This window comes from Lontra canadensis, unplaced genomic scaffold, assembly GCF_010015895.1.
Source record: "Lontra canadensis isolate GAN:19392208 unplaced genomic scaffold, GSC_riverotter_1.0 scaffold78, whole genome shotgun sequence".
NCBI lineage: Eukaryota > Metazoa > Chordata > Mammalia > Carnivora > Mustelidae > Lontra > Lontra canadensis.
Window position 1 is genome coordinate 990,033 of NW_022631072.1, and position 20,787 is coordinate 1,010,819.

Sequence of the window (20,787 nt, forward strand, 5' to 3'; positions counted from 1 at the left end):
GGACAGCTACAATATCCATAGTATCTGCTTTATGGTATAGGTAAGCCCCCTCCTAATTATCTGATTATATTTTTATATTCAATAAGAGGTCTCTTAAGTGATACATACTTAATGTCCAGCTCCATTCTAAGGGCTGCTGAGTTATTCCTGCATACTGCAAGATAAACAACAATTTTGCCATGAAGGTGTCTGACAGTCATGGTAGGAAGGCTTCTGGAACTTCCAATTCATGAAATTATTTCAATATATATCCCTGGGCAACATACTGTTTCCTATACTTCAAGACCAGTAAAGTCCTAAATTCAACCAAAGGACATTTTTAAATCAAATTAAATTCTTTTCAATCTCCCAACTACACCTGCCTATATGCCATATAGATTAGAAACATTAAGATTGATCAATAGATGGTTTATGGGTCAATATTCTTTAATGACATTATTCTATTTAATCTATATCTATATACAAATAAGCAATCTGTTTAAGCACTTTTAAAAGTATGCTATCTAGGTTCTCAGTTGTTTGCTATTTAAGGCTCCCTTTACATGATTTATGCCTATGAAGGCAAAAATCTAAGAAAAGCTGGTCCAAGAGAGCTAAATTTTATAAACGTTAAAGAATGTTTTTCAGGCGTGCCTGGCTGGCTCAGACACTAGAGCATGTAACTCTTGATCTCAGGGTTGTATGTTTGAGTCCTATGTTGGGTGTAGAGATCACTTAACAATACAATCTTTCAAAAAAAATGTTTATTTGAAATAAAAGTAGAATCTTAAAATTTTAAGTTTTCTAATTACTAAATAAGCATGTTCTTAACAAAGACCCTTTTGTGCCTACAAAACAATAAGGTATTTGTTGTTGCTTTTCTACCAAACCAAAAAAAAAAAAAAAAAAAACCTCCGCTGGAAAGGAAAATAATTACTTCTGGAAACCACATACTAAGATAAACTTGACTATATTTAAAATTTTCATATGTTAACAAAATGGAAATTGCATTATATATGCATAAACATAACTACAAAGTTGCTATATAACAGAAACATGCACACCAAACCCAAAACTATTTTCAAATACTCTTTTTAAAACTTAAGGTAATTTGGAAATCCTTTACAAATCAATATATTTGTAACTTAGACTAAAACATTTCATTTCCCAGGCCACTGCCAATTTCAACTTAGAGCTAACTATAAAAAGGAAACAAGTCTAGCTACATTTTCATGAATAACTAAGCTTGACTTAATTATATGTTGATTTAGCACACCTCCCACATTTGAAACAAGTTCTAACTAGGAAGGTCACATACAATAGTCAAATACCAGCAAAGTGATGAGAATGACATAGACCCTATGTCATGAGTTACTATAAAAAGATGATTATTAACCCATTGTTTCTCACCCAACCAAGGATTAAGCAAACTTTCCCCTTTATTCCTGCATCAATTTTTCTTTCTCTACTGGATCATTTCATCTATATTATAAACACTTTAACATCTCCCATCTTAAGTAAAATTTCTCACCTGACAACATATTCCCTGTGCCCCATTCCCTTGATTTACAGGAAAGTTCATTAAAAAAAAAAAAAAAAAAAAAAAAAAAAATTTACCCTGGGGCACCTGGGTGGCTCAGTCAGTTAAGTGTCTGCCTTCAGCTCAGGTCATGATCGCAGGGTCCTGGGATCAAGTCCCACATCAGGCTCCTTGCTCAGCGGGGGTCTGCTTCCCCCCCCCTCCCCCGCCTCCTCGCCCCTTATGCTCATGCCCCTCCCCTTTCTCTCTCTCAAATAAATAAATAAAATCTTAAAAAAAAAAATTACTCTCAGGACTCCTGGGTGACTCAGTTAAGTGTTGGATTCTTGATTTTGGCTCAGGTCACAATCTCAGGGTCATAAGATCAAGTCCTGTGTCAAGCTCCACGGCTCAGCACAGAGTCGGCTTGAGATTCTCTCTCCCTTTCCCTCCTTCCCTCATCCCGCTCCTGCTCTCTTTCTCTCAAATAAATAAAATCTTAAAACAAAACAACAAAAAAAACCTATCCTCACTTTATCTCCCTCTCTGATTCTTGAACCCACTGCAATTGCGCTTTCATCTCCACAGAAATCGTTTGTATCAAGGCCACCAGTTATCTCCCTATTGCCAAATCCAATCTTCAATTCTCAATCCTCATCTTATTTGACCTATTGGCAGAACTTGACACAGTTAATTAATTCTCTCCTCACTGAGGAAAAAATTTTCATCCTTTTGCCTCCTACAGACACCACTTACTCTTAGTTTTCCTCCTGTCCCACTGGTCCTCCTTTAGCACCTCCTTTTCAAATGCTCATCTTCACCCTGATCTCTAAATAAAATAAGTTTGTCTAAGGGCTTAAGTCTTTGGACCTCTTCTCTTGTCCAAATTTTCTTCACTAAGCAACCACAGCCTGTTTAGACTTACATACACACACACACACATATACCCCCATATATACCTAAATATATATCTATATGTATACACCTATATATATTCCCCATATATACCATATATATTTATCAACACAGTCTAGCCCTTCTTCTCCGTACTCCAGATTCATATACCTAGCTGCCCATTTGAAATCTCCACTTACAAATATGTAAACATGCATCTCAACATTTACCAAGGTCAAAATACAATCCTAAATTCTACATAAACACCTTAAAGTCTACTTCCCACTTCTACCCCATCTGTCCCTTATCAGTATAAAACCAATTCCATATTTCCAGTTTCATGGGCCAAAACTCAAGAGTCATTCCTGACTCTTACTTTACTTTACTGATCCTACTTTGTAAAATATCCATAGTGCACTGCTTCTCATCACCTCCACCACTAGCCCCCAACCAAAGCCTCTGTCATCTCTCTCTTGTACTATTATAGTAAGCCTCCTAGACTCTGTTTCCATGAAACAGACCATCCATACAATAGCAAGAACAATCTTTCTCAAACCTAAGTCAAGTCATGTCACTTTTCTGCTCAAAATTTCTCATGACTTTTATCACTTGGAATAAAAACCAAGGTTTTTGCAATAGCCTACAAAGCCTCCTCATGATCTAGCCAACCTCATCCACTCCTCTTCCCTTTGTACAAGTCACTGCAGCTATACTGTCCTCCTTGCTTTTCCTCTACACTAAGCATATCCTGCTGCAAAGCCTTTGTACTTGCTATTCCTCAACCTGAAAACCCTTTCCCTGGATATCGGCAGAACCTGTCTCTTTTATTATTTAGGCTCAAATGTTACCTTATCACCACATTTTTTTTACTATCCTATATAAACCAGCACCTCTCTACCCATACTGTCACTCTCAATCCTCTCATCAGCTTTATTATTCTCAGCATCCATTAGCTCCTGATACAGAACATACAGGCATGCCTCATTTTATTGTGCTTTGCTGTACTGGGCTTCACAGATTCTGCATTGTTGTTGTTTTTTACAAGCTGTGAAGGTTTGTGGCAACCTTGAATCAGCAAGTTTATTGGCACCATTTTTCCAATTATTTGCTCATTTCTTGTCTCTGTATCACATTTTGGTAATTCCTGCAAGAGTCTAAACTTTATTATTATTATTACTATTATTTGTTATGGCTATCTGTTGTTAGTGATTATAACTCATTGATAATGTTTTTTAGAAATAAGTATTTTCTAATTAAGGTATATACACTGTTTTCTTAGACATAATGCTATTGTACACTTAATAGAATACATTACAGTATACACATAACTTTTACATACTGGGAAACAAATTCACTTGACTCATTTTATTGCAATATTCATTTAATTGCAGTGGTCTGGAACCAAACCCACACAATCTTTGATATATGCCTATAATTATTTGTTTACTGTCTGTTTTCCCATGTACTAAAATGTTAAGCACCATGAAAGTAGCAATTTTAGTTTATGCAAAATGCAGCACTGGGAGGTAGTCCAAGATGGCAGCAGAGGAAGATGCTAAACTCACACCCAATGGACACACCAAATCTACTGCCACAAATCGAACAATCCCCTCTAGAAAAGACCTGAAAACTAGCTGAACATTTTGCAACAAATGGTAAAAGGGCCACATCAAGCTGGGAAAGAGAAGCAAGATAAAGTCTTCTCAAAATCCCACCCCTGGCATGGGGACCCACAATCAGGAGGAATCTCACAAATGCAGTTTTTTTCCTGAGGACTTAAGGGTTCATACCCCACATCAAGTACCCCAATCCTTGAGAACTGTAACAGAGAGATGAACCCCCAAAACATCTGGCTTTGAACACCAACAGGGCTCACATCCAGGAGACCCAAAGGGCTGTAGAAAACTGAGATACTTCTTTTAAAGGGCTCACATGCAGACTTAGTCACCCTGGAAACCAGCACAAAAGCAGCAATTTGAAAAGCGCCCAGACTACACATGAAGGAGTTTCACTGGCTAATCCTACAGCATCTGTCAGAGGGGCAGGGGCCTGTTGGACCTCTCTCCAGGGACAGAGGCACTGGTAGGGACTTTATGGTTCTCTCCCTCTGCCTTGAGAGCACCAACAGGGTAATCCACCCCTGTGCTCCCCCATGCCTGTGTGAAAACTGTCTGCATGAGCCATGTGCTCTCCTATGGGCCTGCTAAAGCTGGCAGGCATATGCAGTCTACACAGGGGGCATTCTGATCGCCTACTCTGGTGGCCGGGGGGCCTGCTTTACTGGGTCCAAAAGCGCTGTAACAATCAGAGAGACAATTCACTATAGAGACAGTAGTGTGAAACACATCCCTAGTCTTTCTGTGAAATAGGCCTATTTACTTGTCCCAGAGCTTCAGCCTGAGCACCACACTTCACATCAGCTACACACCTGGAGGCTGTGGAGGTGCTTTCAGGGAAAGGGAGCCAGGGGACACCATCTTTACACTCTCCCTAAGCCTCACTACGTTTTGCCAGGACCTCCAAAAAGGAGCTTATACACTCATCTAAAGCCCTGGTTTTTGTCACTGTCACCCAGAGGACACCTTTAGATCACCTGGTCTGGAGGCCAACAGGGTGTACAACTACAGCCCTACAGGACTATATATGCCTACACATTTTAAAACCTGCTGCCTGAGGGTCTGGCTTCCAATCAGCCTATAACTGGGGGTTGCTTGAGATCCACCCCCCAGAACATTGACAAGTCTTGGCACACTCTCAACAACTGGGACTTATCAGGAATAAATCAGGCTGCTTAGACAATCACAAAGGTTTCAGAGAAAACCAAGAGCTAGGGCAAGGTTGAAAGATAAGGTTCATCTGCTACAGGAGGCCACTCTTTGAATACTCATGCATAGAAACAAACACAGAGTCAAGCAAACTGAGAAAACAGGAAAATGTCCCCCCAAAAAAGAACAAGATAAAACCTCCCCCAAAAACCTCAATGAAACAAAAAGTAGCATTAAGAACACCTGGCATTTAGCTGGGTACATATTTGCTGAATGACTAAATAAATAATAGCTTAAGTTACTATGCTATAAGTTAATAAAGATTAACTCATTTAATCATCAAAAAACTACATGGAGGTATTATTAATATTCCAATTTTACCAATGAGACAAAGGCATAAGAGATTATGTTACTTGTATGTCACATATCATATAAATGGTACAGTCAGCCTCCTATATCTATTACATGATATCAAGTCAGATCACACAAATGGACCACTTAACAAAACACCTGGCACATTAAATTACCTAACATTAAATTACCTTATGAATTACCTTATGAATACTTGTTAAGTGACAGACATTAATGTAGGCTCTTTGTGTGTATTTACTTATTTAATTCTCATATTCTTCAATAAGTAGATGCTTTTATTTTCACTATTTTTTATTTATCAGGGCACCAAACCAAATTCAACAGAAGTTACACAAAAGACACTGCTGTGAAAGAAATGGGACAAACTCCAACCTTTATTCTTCTCGGAAAACAGTTAACATGTGCTTAAAAAAAATGTGTTTTGAAAGTTAGCACTGGAAACCAAATCAAAATGAACTGAATTCCTATCACTTACAGACACATTGTTAATTGTATTTGTTAGCCTGTAGTTCTAGAACGCCTTCTAAGATTCAAAGACAAAACAGTCACAGATTTTCTTCATTAAAAACAAAACAAAAAAAGCTACCCCTTCTCCAAATATCTGGTCGCTACTCCATATTGCATGGTATTGTTTAACGTATCTTTTTCATTATTTTTTTTAAGGTTTTATTTATCTGAGAGTGAGAGAGAGCATGAGAGGGGAGAAGGTCAGAGGGAGAAGCAGGTTCCCATGGAGATGGGAGCCCGATGTGGGACTCGATCCCACGACTCCAAGATCATGACCTAAGCCGAAAGCAGTCACTCAACCAACTGAGCCACCCAGGCTATAATTAATAATTTATAATTTTCATTATAAGGAAAAAGTTAGCTGAATTAAAGTAGATCTTTTTACTATTTAAAACAGAACTTAGTCATTTATATCAATCTGAAATCACCAAGTTTATACACTGCAAATTACCTTCGTTTTAAAAGTCAGTTTTATCATCAAAAAATAAATTTTAAAATTACTGCACCTGAGAAAATAGCCAATTCCTTTATCCTTGAGTTAAAGTGAAAGCGAAAGGAATCATGAAAACGACTAAATATAATTTCTTCAGCTCAAAATACAGCATTTATTAAATTTTTAGAGCCATCTGTAGATACTATTCTACATTAATAATTAATATATGAAACATCATGGTAAAGACCCTTAAAACTTACGGTGCAATAATGGCTCTAGCAGGTCTTTTTGTAGACTGTACTTGTGAGAGCCAACCTTCTAGCTGTGCATTCAGCTGCGGTCCTATAAAAAGAGAAAGAAGGAAATTGGAGTTAGCAGAGAAATGTACTATATATAACCATACATGACACAAAATCCTTATTAAACCTATTTGGGACTAAAATGGCTTAATGGGCACTGGGATCATTAGTTTGTACGTTAATGTTTGATACTTAACCGACTACTAAGCAAGCCATAGAGAAGGCCATGTACCGATTAAACAAAATTTGCTTTTATCCATTTACTTACTGACAACCATCTTCATTCCAGAACAATATGATCTATAATTTGAGGCACTGTTTAAACAAAATAAAACAAGAAACAAAAGCCTCTAGGCATCTGAAAAGAAAACACCTGAGTGACTGTTTACAGAGCACCAAAACTTGCCTTAATCACTAAAATCACATCCATGGAGTGATCACTCCCATACCCAAAACCTTTCCTTCTATCCAGTCCAGCCCCTACTCTGATGATCACATTGATAACCAGTGACTATGCCATGTCAAAAATCTCAATTTCAAGCACCCCACTCTCCTCACTGCCTATCTTCCCAGTTCACTTCTAGAAATCTGTTCATTGCCAACAGATTCTGAGTTACTTTCCCCACTATCCTTCCTCCCCTTTCTTCTTCCCCTCTTACCCAGCCTGAGACTTGCTCCATCACTCTGAATCATTTCTTTACCTGTACCCTCACTCTTGCTCCTCTTTCTCCCCCATAGTCAAACACAGTATCTTCACTTGTTCAGCTGAATAAGATGACAAACACAACCATATGAACTTTAAAATTATACCCATAAATTGCAGACCCTTAGCAAAGCTCAGAAATCATACCACATTAACCTCGTGAACTTGCTCTCCCAGCCTTAAGATAATTTCTTCATATAGCTTCTCATTTTACCTTAAAGCCTCATTCCCCTCTCACCCCCAGCAGATGATCATGGTTTTTCATTTTGTCAAGGAAAATCAGAAGATAGCCAACCACCCTGGTTTGCCAAGGACTTTCCCACTGTTAGCACTGAAAGTCCTGCATCTTGGGAAACCTCTTAGTTGCAGGCAAACCTGGACATTAGTCACCCTAAATTCAAAAGAGAACTACTTCCTCTTCCTACCATTTATTCTACCATTTATTCTCTTCCTACCATTTATTCTACCATTTATTCTCCTCTGTCAACACATTGACCTTACTCCTATCAAAAGTCAAACAAATTCCTTCTCCACTGGGTCCCATTGTTTGTCTTCTCAAGGACTCTGCTCCTCTAATTGTCCTAGTCTCCTGCACAAACTAGATCCTTACCATTAGCATTTTTCCTCTGGCTCTCTTTTTTTAAGCATTTAATCGTAAAATATTTAAATGTTACAGAAGAACCTAGATAATAATAAAACAAACATCCATGTACCCAGTACCCCAAAAAATTAAATTTTTAATATTCTTTAAGATCTTCCTTACTGAGAAATAAAATATTACAGACACACTTGAAAACCTTGCTGATCCCATTATACATTTTCCTCCTCAAAGGGAAATCAAAATCACTTTCTGATTTTGGTGATTATCATTGCATTATATTTTTACTAATGTATATACCCATAAACATATGCATTGTTCTGCATACATATTGTTCTGAATGTTTTTAAATACTACATCAATATACTGTGCATGTTCCTCCATAATTTGATTTAGTACAACATTACTGATAACAGGTACTCTTGCTGATTGTGTAACTCTAGTTCACTCACTTTAATGCGGTGTTATACTGTGTAAATACACCAAAATTTATCTATTCATTCTCTTCACAGACACTTGGTTGTTTCCACTATTTCACTGCTAATATGCAATGTTACAAGTGTCTTATAAACATGTATTAAGAGTTTTTCTGGGGCACCTGGGTGGCTCAGCGGGTTAAGCCTCTGCCTTCAGTTCAGGTCATGATCCCAGAGTCCTGGGATCGAGTCCCACATCAGGCTCTCTGCTCAGCGGGGAGCCTGCTTCCCCTCCCCTCTCTGTCTCTCTGCCTACTTGTGATCTCTCTCTCTGTCGAATAAATAAATAAAATCTTTAAAAAAAAAAAAAAAGAGTTTTTCTGGGGGCAGCCTGCTTGGCTCAGTCGGTTCAGCAACTAACTCCAGATTTCCACTCAGGTCAGGATCTCAGGATCGTGGGATAGAGCCTGTGTCAGGCTCCATGCTCAGTGGGGAGTCTGCTAAGGATTCTCTCTCTCTCTCTCCCTCTCCTTCTGCTCCTCCCAACCACACACACTTGCTTTCCCTCTCTCTTGCTCTCAAATGAATAAATAAAAAATGTTTTAAGAGTTTTTCTGGGGTTTAACCACGAATAAAAGTACTGGATCACCAGAACACTGCAAATTGCCCACTAAAGTGGCCAGATCAATTTACCCATCAGTGTAAGGGCATAAAAATGAGAAGTCTTCCTGTTAAAAATTAGGGGAAAATGGGGGCCCTGGCTGGCTCAGTGAGTGGAACATGACACTCTGGATCTCAGGGTTGTAAGTTTGAGTTCCACGTGGGACATGATGCCTACTTAAAATAAAATTTAAAAGGGAAGAGATTTGCCTTAGAACACATTCGTCTTAGAGCACTTTCTCTAGAAAACTTGCAATTGTAAATTCTTTCTCTCTCTCTTAAAATATATGTAAATGTTTTTAAAAGCTACATAAGCTTCTAGGGATCCGAGCTGGCTCATTCAGTAGATCATGTGACTCTTGATCTCGGGATCCTGAGTTCAAGCCCCATGTTGGGTACACAGCTTACTTTAAATAATAAATAAATAAGCAAGCAAGCAAGCTTCTAACCAGCAACCCAGGACTCTCTGAAATGTGATTCGCACCAAAGAAGACAGCACCCTCTTTCTGCCAGTTTTTTTTTTTTTTAGATTTTATTTATTTATTTATTTATTTATTTATTTGATAGAGAGAGAGAACACAAGCAGGGGCAGTGAGAGAAGAAGAAGCAGGCTTCCCGCTGAGCAGGGAAGGGCTCAATCCCAGGACCCCAGGATCCTGACCTGAGCCTAAGGCAGACGCTTAATGACTGAGCCACCCAGGTGCCCCTTTCTGCCAGTTTTTGTGGGAAGACAGAAACCTAACTATCTGACCATCTACTTCCACGTTGCAAAATTATCTCCTATCATAAGAACACAAGTTTATTTTTAGCCAGTTACAAATACATATGGTCACCGCAATTACCAACTGATTTAGAATGAACTATGTGTGAGAAATGTTGCTATCAAGTCCTCTGACTTGAGCACTACTTACAATTTATCTTGAGAACATGTATGTAATAGGTTGTATCTGGCCATATAAAAGGGTGAGCTCTCTTTAGATCTCTGAAATCTCTTAGCAGATTGACTGTGATGTGCTTCACATTCTGGCTCAATGCTTATTTTCTTTCTCTTCTGCCTCTGAAGAGAGGTTTTTCTGAAATGGAGGTTTTGGTTTAAATTATATTTCTCCAACATCAGCAATGGTTAAAATTTCCCATTTCCCCTCATCCTTATCAATATTTGATACTGACAGAATTTTTAATTTTTTTGGCAAAATGATAGGTATGAAATAATATCCCTTTATTTCTTCTGATTTGTTTTTCCCTGATACCCACTGACATTAAACATCTACTGACTTGGTTATCCCTCTGGATATATTTAGGACTAAATACAGAAACAAGTCAAGTTTATAATGAACAGCCCATCTATAAAATGCCAAAGTACAAAAAAGTTCTGATTTCAGCAAACAATGTAATTTATTTTAATAACTTAAAATTAAGAACAATTCCAAAAACCATTATTTTACATAACCTCATTAGTAACTCAAGGGAAAAAGTTCAGATTTTCAATGTAAAGTTTTAGCTGCCAAATAAACTCTGTGTTAACTTAAAAGAAGTATTGCTCTAAATATCTCCACATACAGGAAGTTTACAAAACAGAAACTGAATAATGGATAAAAGCAAAGAACATAGTATCTCCCAATTTAGCCACTCTATTGCCACCAAATTCACTGATTTTTAAGCATTAAATTAAGGTCTTTTAGTAGTCCTTCTATAAAAGGACCAATTTCCTTAAAAGGTTCCTAAGGTAAAAGCTAAACTCCAACTTTCTTAATTGTCTTTGAATAAGACAACTGAGCATATCTATTTATTATGGTTGCTTAACTGCTGATCTATAAAATATCAAGTAAAAAAATGAATTTGAGTTCTTCCAGAGAGACTGATACTTGGCAATATGGTATCCTTAACACATGAAGATGATGAACAAAATATGGTTTGTGTTTCAAATATCACTGGTTGTTTTTTTGTTTTTTTTAAAGATTTTATTTATTTACTTGACAGAGAGAGATTACAAGTAGACAGAGAGGCAGGCAGAGAGAGGGAAGCAGGCTCCCCGCTGAGCAGAGAGCCCGATGCGGGACTCGATCCCAGGACCCTGAGATCATGACCCGAGCCGAAGGCAGCGGCTTAACCCACTGAGCCACCCAGGTGCCCCCAAATATCACTGGTTTTGAAGGCACACTGATGAGTAGAAAAATCAGAAATATTGTTAAATCCTAGCAAAACTAATGGCTATGTCATTTTGCCCTGAGAAGGATAAATGGGTATTTACTTCTTTGGGAAGATATTAAAAGTAGGTTCCCAGAGGATCAATGCTTCAGGTACTTCCTTAGGAAATAGACAATAAATAATGGGCTGTATTTACTGTGATGAAAATTAACAACACTTCTGCTTCTATCCTACTTGAGTTGGACAATTTCACAAGGAAATGTATTCTCATGGTGACAAAACTATAGAGATATTAAACATACATACACATACACACATAAACACACCCCTCCTCAGCCCTGCTTTTCCTATGCAACTTGTTAACAGAACCATTCTAAGACATGCAATGAAGTAAGCCAAAATGGTTTTCTACACTTTTCTGATTGGTTTGCTCTTCCTATTCTTCTTTGCAAACAAAAAATTTTAGTGGCCTGCTCACTCTGAACAGAAAGTCATGTGTTCTATAAGCTCGTCTCTTCTATTAAATAAACTAGCACATCATGGTCTTAACTATGACTAACAATGTTTTAATGTCACAAATAACATTTGCCTTCATTTTTTAATTGAATAAATGTTTATGGGACACCTATTTATGTGCCAAGGAGTGGAATGGATGCTATAGTTATAGCAATAAAAAAAGACAGATGCAATATCTGCCTTCATGGAGCTTCTGTCAGTGTCTCAAACACAAAGAATGGCTGAAAGTTAAAACCTTCAGACACCAGGGCAAGCTAAAAAAAAGACATTTTTGGTTAGAAGAGCCTTCTAGTGTGGCTCAAAGTATCCCACATAAAGAATGACCAACAGTCATAAAATTTTTTATACCATTCTTCCTTAGGTGGTCCCTGACTATTGACAGAGTAAACTTAATTCCAGGGGATTTGTTAAGGCAAAGTAACAAGGGACAAAACAGAAGCAAAAAATATATAACCAAACGAAAGCACACTGTCAGCACCTAGTATTTTACTGGCATTCATTCTGTGAAACCTATTGAAACTAGAAAAATTAACCTATAGTCAAAATAATAAGACAGGGGGACACCTGGGTGGCTCAGTGGGTTAGGCAGGCTCAGGTCATGATTTCAAGGTCCTGGGATCAAGACCCACACTGGTCTCTCTGCTCAGCGGAGAGCCTGTTTCCCCCTCTCTCTACCTGCCTCTCTATTTGTGATCTCTCTCTCTCTCTCTCTCTCTCTCTGTCAAATAAATAAATAAATAAATCTTTTTAAATAATAATAATAATAACAAGAAGAAGAAGGATGAGGAGGAGGAGGAGGAGATGATGATGATGATGATAGAGGCACCTGGGTGGCTCAGTTGGTTAGGTATCTGCCTTTGGCTCAGTTCATGATCCCAGGGTCCTGGGATGGAGCCCCCTGTGAGGCTCTCTGCTCAGTGGGGAGTCTGCTTTGCCCTCTCCCTCTGCCTGCCGCTCCCCCTGCTAGCACTCTCTCTTTCTCTGTGAAATAAATAAATAAATAAAATCTTTCTTTAAAAATAAAAAATAAGGGGCACCTGGGAAGCTCAGTCATTAAGTGTCTGCCTTCAGCTGAGGTCATGATCCCAGATTCCTGGAATCAAGCCCCACATCGGACTTCCTTCTCCATGGGAAGCCTGCTTCTCCCTCTCCCACTTCCCCTGCTTATGCTCCCTCTCTCACTGTGTGTCTGTCTGTCTGTCTCTCTCTCTTTGTCAAATAAATAAATAATCTAAAAATAAAATTTAAAAATTAAAAATTAAAAAATTTATGTTAAGACTTCTTTTTTAAAAGATTTACTTATTTGACAGAGAGAGAGAGAGTGCACACAAGTAGGCAGAGAGACAGGCAGAGAGGGGGAGGAAGCAGGCTCCCCTCTGAGCAGAGACATTGATGTGGGGCTCGATCCCAGGACCCTGAGATCATGACCTGAGCCAAAGGCAGAGGCTTACCCCACTGAGCCACCCAGGCACCCCTATGCTAGACTTGTTTAAGAGTGGCTGCTGGATCTCTGAATTTCACAGGCCAATAAAATTTCCAAAAATAATAGGGGAACCAACACAGGGGTGTCAGTTTTTTTAGTTTACTAAGAAAGGACATTTAAAATATATCAACCATTTATCTATGATCACCATGACTTCATAAAATAAATAAAACCAAAAAGTAAGATGAGTACAATTTTAAGATAATCTCAGTCCTTTAAACCGAATAAATTAACCACATTTCATTGACTCGAAGATACCGGCAGTATCAACATGCATCATTATTTCATGTATCACTAAGACAAAAAAGTTCCCAATTAAACAAGGACATATGGCTACTTATCACTTAGAATTTTTTATTGGAAAAGCTATTTTCAACTTATTTAAACATGAATTATGATACTCATGTTTATATTTTAAAAAGCAAAATAAATTCAAAGTATTCTTGGTATTAAAGAGGGCACATGTGGTATAAGCAATGGATATTATACACAACTAATGAATCTATAACCCTACATCAAGAACTAACGATAAAGGGGGTTGAGAGATACAAACTTCCAGTTATAGAATGAGTAAGTCATGGAAATGAACAGTGCAGCATAAGGAATATAGTCAACAATAATAACACTGTACGGTGACCACACTTACTGTGGTGATGATCCAGTAATGTACACAATTGTCGAATCTATGTTGTACATCTGAAACTGATGTTAATATTGTATGTTAATAATTCAATTTAAAAATAAATGAGATGTTTAAATAAAAAAACTAATGATATACTATATGCTGGATAACTGAACATAATAATAAAAAAAGAGATTCTGAAAAATGTCTTCAAATTCACAATCTGTTATCTAAATTGTTTTTTAACTCACAGTCATTGGTGCCCTTTGTTCTTCCATAAAATCATCCTCTCTACCATTTGGATAATTAGTGATGCACTATTTCTTTTAAAAGTGTTCCTCTAGGGGCACCTAGGTGTTGCGGTCGGTTAAGCATCTGCCTTCAGTTCAGTTTATGATCTCAAGGTCCTGGGATCAAGACCCACATCAGGCTCCCTGCTCACTGGGGAGTCTGTTTGCCCCTCTCCCTCTGACCCTTCCTCTGCTTGTGCGCTTTCTCTCTCTCTCTCTCTCAAATAAAATCTTTTATAAGTAAGTAAATAAGGAATGGAAGGAAAGGAGGGAGGGAAGGAAGGAGGAAATGAAGAACAGAGGGAAGGAGGGATGGGAGGAAGAAAAGAAGGAGTTCTTCTATCGCCTCTGGGACTCTAGTCCAAGCAACTACCTATACAAGTTCCCATGCCATACATTTTTTGATCTTACAAAAAGCGTCACAAGATGCAACTAACCACAGGTTTCAGAAGACAGCTAGGAACGGCAATGGTAATCTCTTCCGTAAATGGTCCTTAAATGGCATGTTAATTAAAACATCAACGGACTGCTGTTGTCCAGTCATACAAGCAGGATTGGTCCTTGAGTTCACATATATGTACACAGTGGCAACTATTTCACAACCAACAATGATGTTTAGGTGCCATTGATTATAGAACATCTCAATTTCAGAAATGCTAAAATGTGGGAAAATATACACCTTGATGAAAAAAGGCAGGCAATATAAACTACACTCACTATAATATTCTGATATTTATTTCAATGCAGAATAGCAAAAACTTCATCAAAAACCAGCATTTGAGACCACTGCTTCTAACTACAATGAAAAGTATTTCTCAGAAGCCTTACCAAGTACAATAATCTCATTTAATAATCTCATTTAATTTTAAAAGTAACATTTCTGCAGTTCTCCCCAAATTCTTTCTCTCATTATTGATACTATACTATGATCACATACCTAAAATTTATTGCTATGCTATTAGCAAAATCTAGTATCTTATTTTTAGATACATCTCAAGGGATACTATTTGTTTTTATGTATCTGTGATAGGACTATTCACAAAGAAAACAACATGCTCTTGAAACCACAAGAATTGTCACACTGAATCTAACCCAAAACTGTCTAGAGCGTTACTGTATCAACCCTCCCAAAAAACCTTTGCTGTGAAGAACATTGATTGTTCTCCTTGACAAAAATCTCAAAGGTTAGGCCAAATCCAAATATCTTAGATTCCTTATTACCAACCAATTTATTTAAACATTTTAAGAATTTATTTATATTTTGTAGTTAAATTCTGTAGTTCAGAACACAGTTGCATAAGGGCAATTACTCCTCGAATGAATAACCTTTAACGTAAATCAACCAACTCTTATATTTGTCCAACTGGAAATCACTGACCACTCTTCAGCCCGCTCATATAGTTTCTCAAAATTTTGACAAAGTTAATAGCGGCCTCACTAGCATTTCCTACCTAAAAGGGTTCAAATTTGGAGGATCACAGTGTATTTCTCCCTTCAAGTCACATAAAACTGTAGTCTGAAAATAGGCTTAACAGTGATCCCATTAATAGTCATTAATTTGAATTATCTATTCCTACTCCTATTTTCTGTTGATAAACACATTCCTTATCCCTACAAAATGATGTGACTAAATCCCTTGATAGTGTCTGGCTGTAGTATCTTATGTAAACTCTTTTTTTAGGATCAAAATATTGATTCTGTTTGCTATTTTTTATTGTAAAAAATATGTTTGGTATAGAAAATTGGGGGAATACATATTATGGGGTAAAAACCAACAATCCCACAATGATAAAAATCTGAAAATTAGTATTTTCCAAATTTCCTCATAAATCTTTAAAATGATCTACAATTCTGTACTCTGCTTTTATTTACATAATAACATTATAGCATAAGCATTTCACTATATGATGAACTCCTTAAAGACATTTTATGGCTAAATAGCATTTCATTGCATGAATGGATCACTTCGTCCTTAAATATTTTTCCACTATAAGATGTTTAGGTTGTTTGCAATTTTTCTGTACTATTATAAAAAATTCTGTAGTATGTGTCTCTATTTCATATTTAAATTTTTTTTATTTTTGAATTTCTCGGAAAATGGAATTACTATGTAAATCAGTATGAGCTGTTTTAAGATTTCCATACATATATTCAAAATGCTATCCAAAATTGTATCCATTCATAATTATTCACCATGTATGACAATGACTGTTGCACCGTAACCTCAACATTCTCATCAAAAAAATGTTCTGAAAGAGAAAGTAATTTAACCCATTACCCTACTTGATAAAAATTAAAACCTAATGTCCTTATACCTAGCATTTGAAAAACCAAATATTTTATTTCTTGAACCAGAGCAATTTAACTTCTAAGAAAAATATATTTTTGGCTTCTGAGATATTTATTTTCTACTTGGACCATGGAATAGCAATATGATTCTTACCAGCCACAAATTTCCCATTACCAGTGTTTAGCAAACAACTACTAACCACAGGTCTTTATGGAAGACAAGTCAAATTCAAAATCAATGATTTTGATTCTGCTGCATCATGCTGCTATTTTAAATTATAATCCTAGAGATTTTGATATGCTCCTATAATTAGATTTTTCACTAATGGGGGCTCTCCAACAATAGTCAAAAAAGAGGTCTGCAGACCAGAATCATCTGATGTATTTATTTAAAGAGATCTCTAGGTCTTACCACAGAGCTACTGTCACAACAATCTCTGGGGATGGCAACCATTTTTCAAAAACAAGCTTTTATCAAGCTCTCCAGGTGACTCTGATATTAATATTAAAATGTGGACGTGGATGGAACTAGAGGGTATTATGCTAAACGAAGTAAGTCAATCAGAGAAAAACAATTATCATATGATCTCACCGATACCTGGAATTTAAGAAACAAGGCAGAGAATCATAGGGGAAGAGAAGGGGAAAATGAAACAAGACTAAGCCAGAGGAGGAGACAAACCTTGAGAGACTCTTAATCTTAGGAAACAAACTGAGGGTAGCTGGAGGGGAGGGAGGAAGGCAGATGGGGTAACTGGGTAATGGACACTGGGGAGGGTATGTGTTATAATGAGCACTGGGTGTTATATAAGACTGATGAATCACAGACCTGTACTCCTGAAACAAAAAATACATTATATGTTAACTTAAAAAAATAAGGAAAAAAAAATGTGAGGTCCACTGCCATAAAGGAGTTTATTTGTCCATGCTATATGAATGAATGTAGCTAACAGGCTCTTGGAAGGTTTAGAACTGAGATTTTTCAATGCCATAAAAAAAAAAAAAAAAAAAAAATCACATAATCTACAAATGAGCAACACGTAAATGCATAAACTTTTATCTCCAAACTACTTTGAAGCCTTACATGACTTTCATTGCTTAAAGTTTCCATAAGTTTATTTTTAATGGCATATCTGTAGCTTCCCATTAGGATCAATGCCTCTCCAGCTTTTCCCCTCAGACAACCATGATGACAAAGTAAACTCAGATTCTTAGAAAATAGGTTGATACACAAATTCAAATTCTCTTTTAAATCTTCTGTTTTAATCCAAAAATTCATGAGGATGTAATAGACTGACAATACAATAATGACTATAATCTCAAAACTCCCATGCTCCTATTTGCAATTTAAATGGAGGCTTGGGGGAAAAATACACCACGTTTATCCTCTAACACAGAGTCAAGTACTCTAGTGAGGAAATATGAACCTGAATCATAAAAAGGCAACCACCTAAATGATATAAATGCTTAACATTGGGTTCACAATACTTCCTCCATGCATATCTAACCAGGAAATCATTTTCTTCCAATTGCAGCTAGTGTGTTTCTTTTCCCTTTTTTTAAATGTTTCTTTGGGTTACAAACAGTTGATACTAGTAAATCTGAGTATTTTGATATCAAATCTAAAAACATAATCTGTGGAAAAATAAAACAAGTCTGCCTTATTGGACAAAATCAGGACTATGATAAATTACACTTCCCACACAAGGCAATATTTCTTTCACTAAAAAAAATAAAAGTTTCTTAAGATAAAAATTAGAATTTTCACTTTCCATATATTTCCACCACAAAACAGATTTAAAGACATTACCACATTCTCACCTTATTCTGTGTAATACAGGTCTTCTATAAAGACTTTCACTTATAGAATTTAACCAGAAAGTGATTGGGCCCAGTGGTCTACACAAAATGAAATGTATACTGTGACTGCATATCTATGAACTGATAGAACAACAGATGTGAAACAATCTAAGTGTCAATTCCCCAAAAAAAGCCTGGTTAAATAAATTATAGTAGATCCGTAGAGTAGAAGATTAAACAATGTTAAACACTGATGGAAATTTTTATGAAACCGTAAGGGAGATCTCCTAATGAGGAAGAAAAAGAAAGCACCGTATAGAATAGAAGGTACAATACGCTGTCATCTTGTATGTGCATATACAGATTATGTACTGGTTTATATTTATGTAAAATATCTCTGGACCAACATAAAAGAAATGGATAACAGTGACTGTATCCTGACAAGGAACCTAGGAGTACAGGGAAACTTCACTTTTCACTCTGTACTTTTTTGTATCTTTCATACTTTGTACTATATATATATATATATATATATATATATATATATATATATATACTATCTACCCAAATATTAAGTATTAAGAACATGGTGCAGTCATATAATACCATGAAGTCATAAACGATGATGCTGCACTAAGATACAGAAGCAACATAAGTTCATTAACCACTGAATGGATAAAGAAAATGTGGGGGTGCCTAGGTGGTTCAGTCCGCTAAGCATCTGCCTTCAACTCAGGTCATGATCCCGGGGCCCTGGGATCAAGCTCCACATTGGGCTCCCTGCTCAGTGGGAAGCCTGTTTCTCCCTCTCCCTCTGCCCCTGCTTGTATTCCCCCTCTTTCTGTGTCTCTGTCAAATAAGTAAATAAATAATTTTTTTTAAAGATTTTTATTTATTTGACAAGAGAGATCACAAGTAGACAAAACAGACAGAGAGGGGGAAGCAGGCTCCCTGCTGAGCAGAGAGACCGATACAGGGCTCAATCCCAAGACCCTGAGATCATGACCTGAGCGGAAGGCAGAGACTTAACCCACTGAGCCACCCAGGTGCCCCTAAATAAATAATCTTTAGAAAATTAATTAGTTAATTAATTAATTAAATGCCCTCACAGAGAGGACATTTTTTTTTTTAAAGATTTTTTATTTATTTACTTGACAGAGAGAGATCACAAACAGGCAGAGAGGCAGGCAGAGAGAGAGGAAGGAATACAGGCTCCCCGCCGAGCAGAGAGCCCGACCCGGGGCCGATCCCAGGACCCCGGGACCATGACGTGAGCCGAAGGCAGAGGCCTAAACCACTGAGCCACCCAGGTGCCCCCAGAGAGGACATTAAAAAAAAAAAAAAAAAAAAGAAAGAAAGAAAGAAAAGACAGAAAATGTGGTATGTATACACAGTGGAACAATACTCAGCCATTTAAAAAAATGAAATGGGATACCTGAGTGGCACAGTCGGTTAAGCATCTGACTTTTGGTTTTAGCTCAGGTTGTGATTTCAGGGTCATGAGACCGAGCCCCAAGTTGGTGTCCCCACTTAGCATGGAGCTGGCTTAAAACTTCTCTGCTCCTTCATCCTCTCTCTCCCTCTCTCTCTCTGTCTCAAAAATTTAAAAATACATCTTTTTTTAAAAAAGAATGAAATCTTGACATTCACGGCCAGCATGATATATCTAGATGGTATTACACTATATGAAATACTCCAGACGTTATCATTTCCCTTATATTTAGAATCTAAAAAACAAAACCAAATGAACAGACAGCAACAACAACAGAGAATCAGACTCATAAATATAGAGAACAAACTGGTGTTGCTATAGGGGAGAGAGGTGAAGGGATGGGCAAAATGGGTGGAGGGGATTAGAGGTATAAACTTCCTGGACACCTAAGGAGCTCAGTCATTGGGCATCTGCCTTTGGCTCAGGTCATGATCCCGGGGTCCTGGGATCCAGTGCCATATCGGACTCTTTGCTCAGCAGGAAGCCTGCTTCTCCCTCTGCCCCTCCCCCTGCTCTTGCCCTCTCTCTCTCTCTCTCTCTCACTGTCTCTCTCAAATAAATAAAATCTTTTAAAAAATGATTTACAGAGGTACTATAAGGGCCTATTTAGCCAGAGCAGCTCGTCCTGACCATGCCCCACCCGCCATCAGGGAACTTACTTAAAAACAAGCCCTGGAAACCAGTCCCAGGTAACAAAGCCCAAATACAAGGGTAGGTCAGGCCAGGTGGAGGTATCCAATCGGTGGGGGCGCCTAAGGAGTATGGGCCCCGCCCTTTGGGTGCCCTTTGGGTGCCAATTCTGACCAAGGTGATAGGCTAGTTCAAATATCTACTATAGGGTAAATTGTAATTCAATTGGTCACTTATGTGTGACCTAGCATGACTGTGCAGCTTTCTCTGTGTGTTACAATCTCATTGGCCACCTGTGCGTGACCAGGCCCAACCACATGGCCTTTGCCCTTAAAAGCTAGTCTGTAAGGCAGAGAGAGGTTGCCTCTTTGC

The 20,787-nt window shown here is 37.5% G+C and overlaps 1 protein-coding gene across 2 annotated transcripts in view; it reads right to left on the reverse strand.

Annotated features, from left to right (window-relative positions):
* MEMO1 (mediator of cell motility 1) overlaps positions 1–20,787 on the reverse strand; it is a 113,222-nt gene that overhangs the window by 52,757 nt on the left and 39,678 nt on the right. For both annotated transcript variants that reach the window (XM_032881838.1, XM_032881837.1), the window contains one exon: positions 6,730–6,811. In XM_032881838.1, the coding sequence (XP_032737729.1) occupies positions 6,730–6,811 (82 nt within the window). The remainder of the gene's footprint in view (positions 1–6,729; positions 6,812–20,787) is intronic.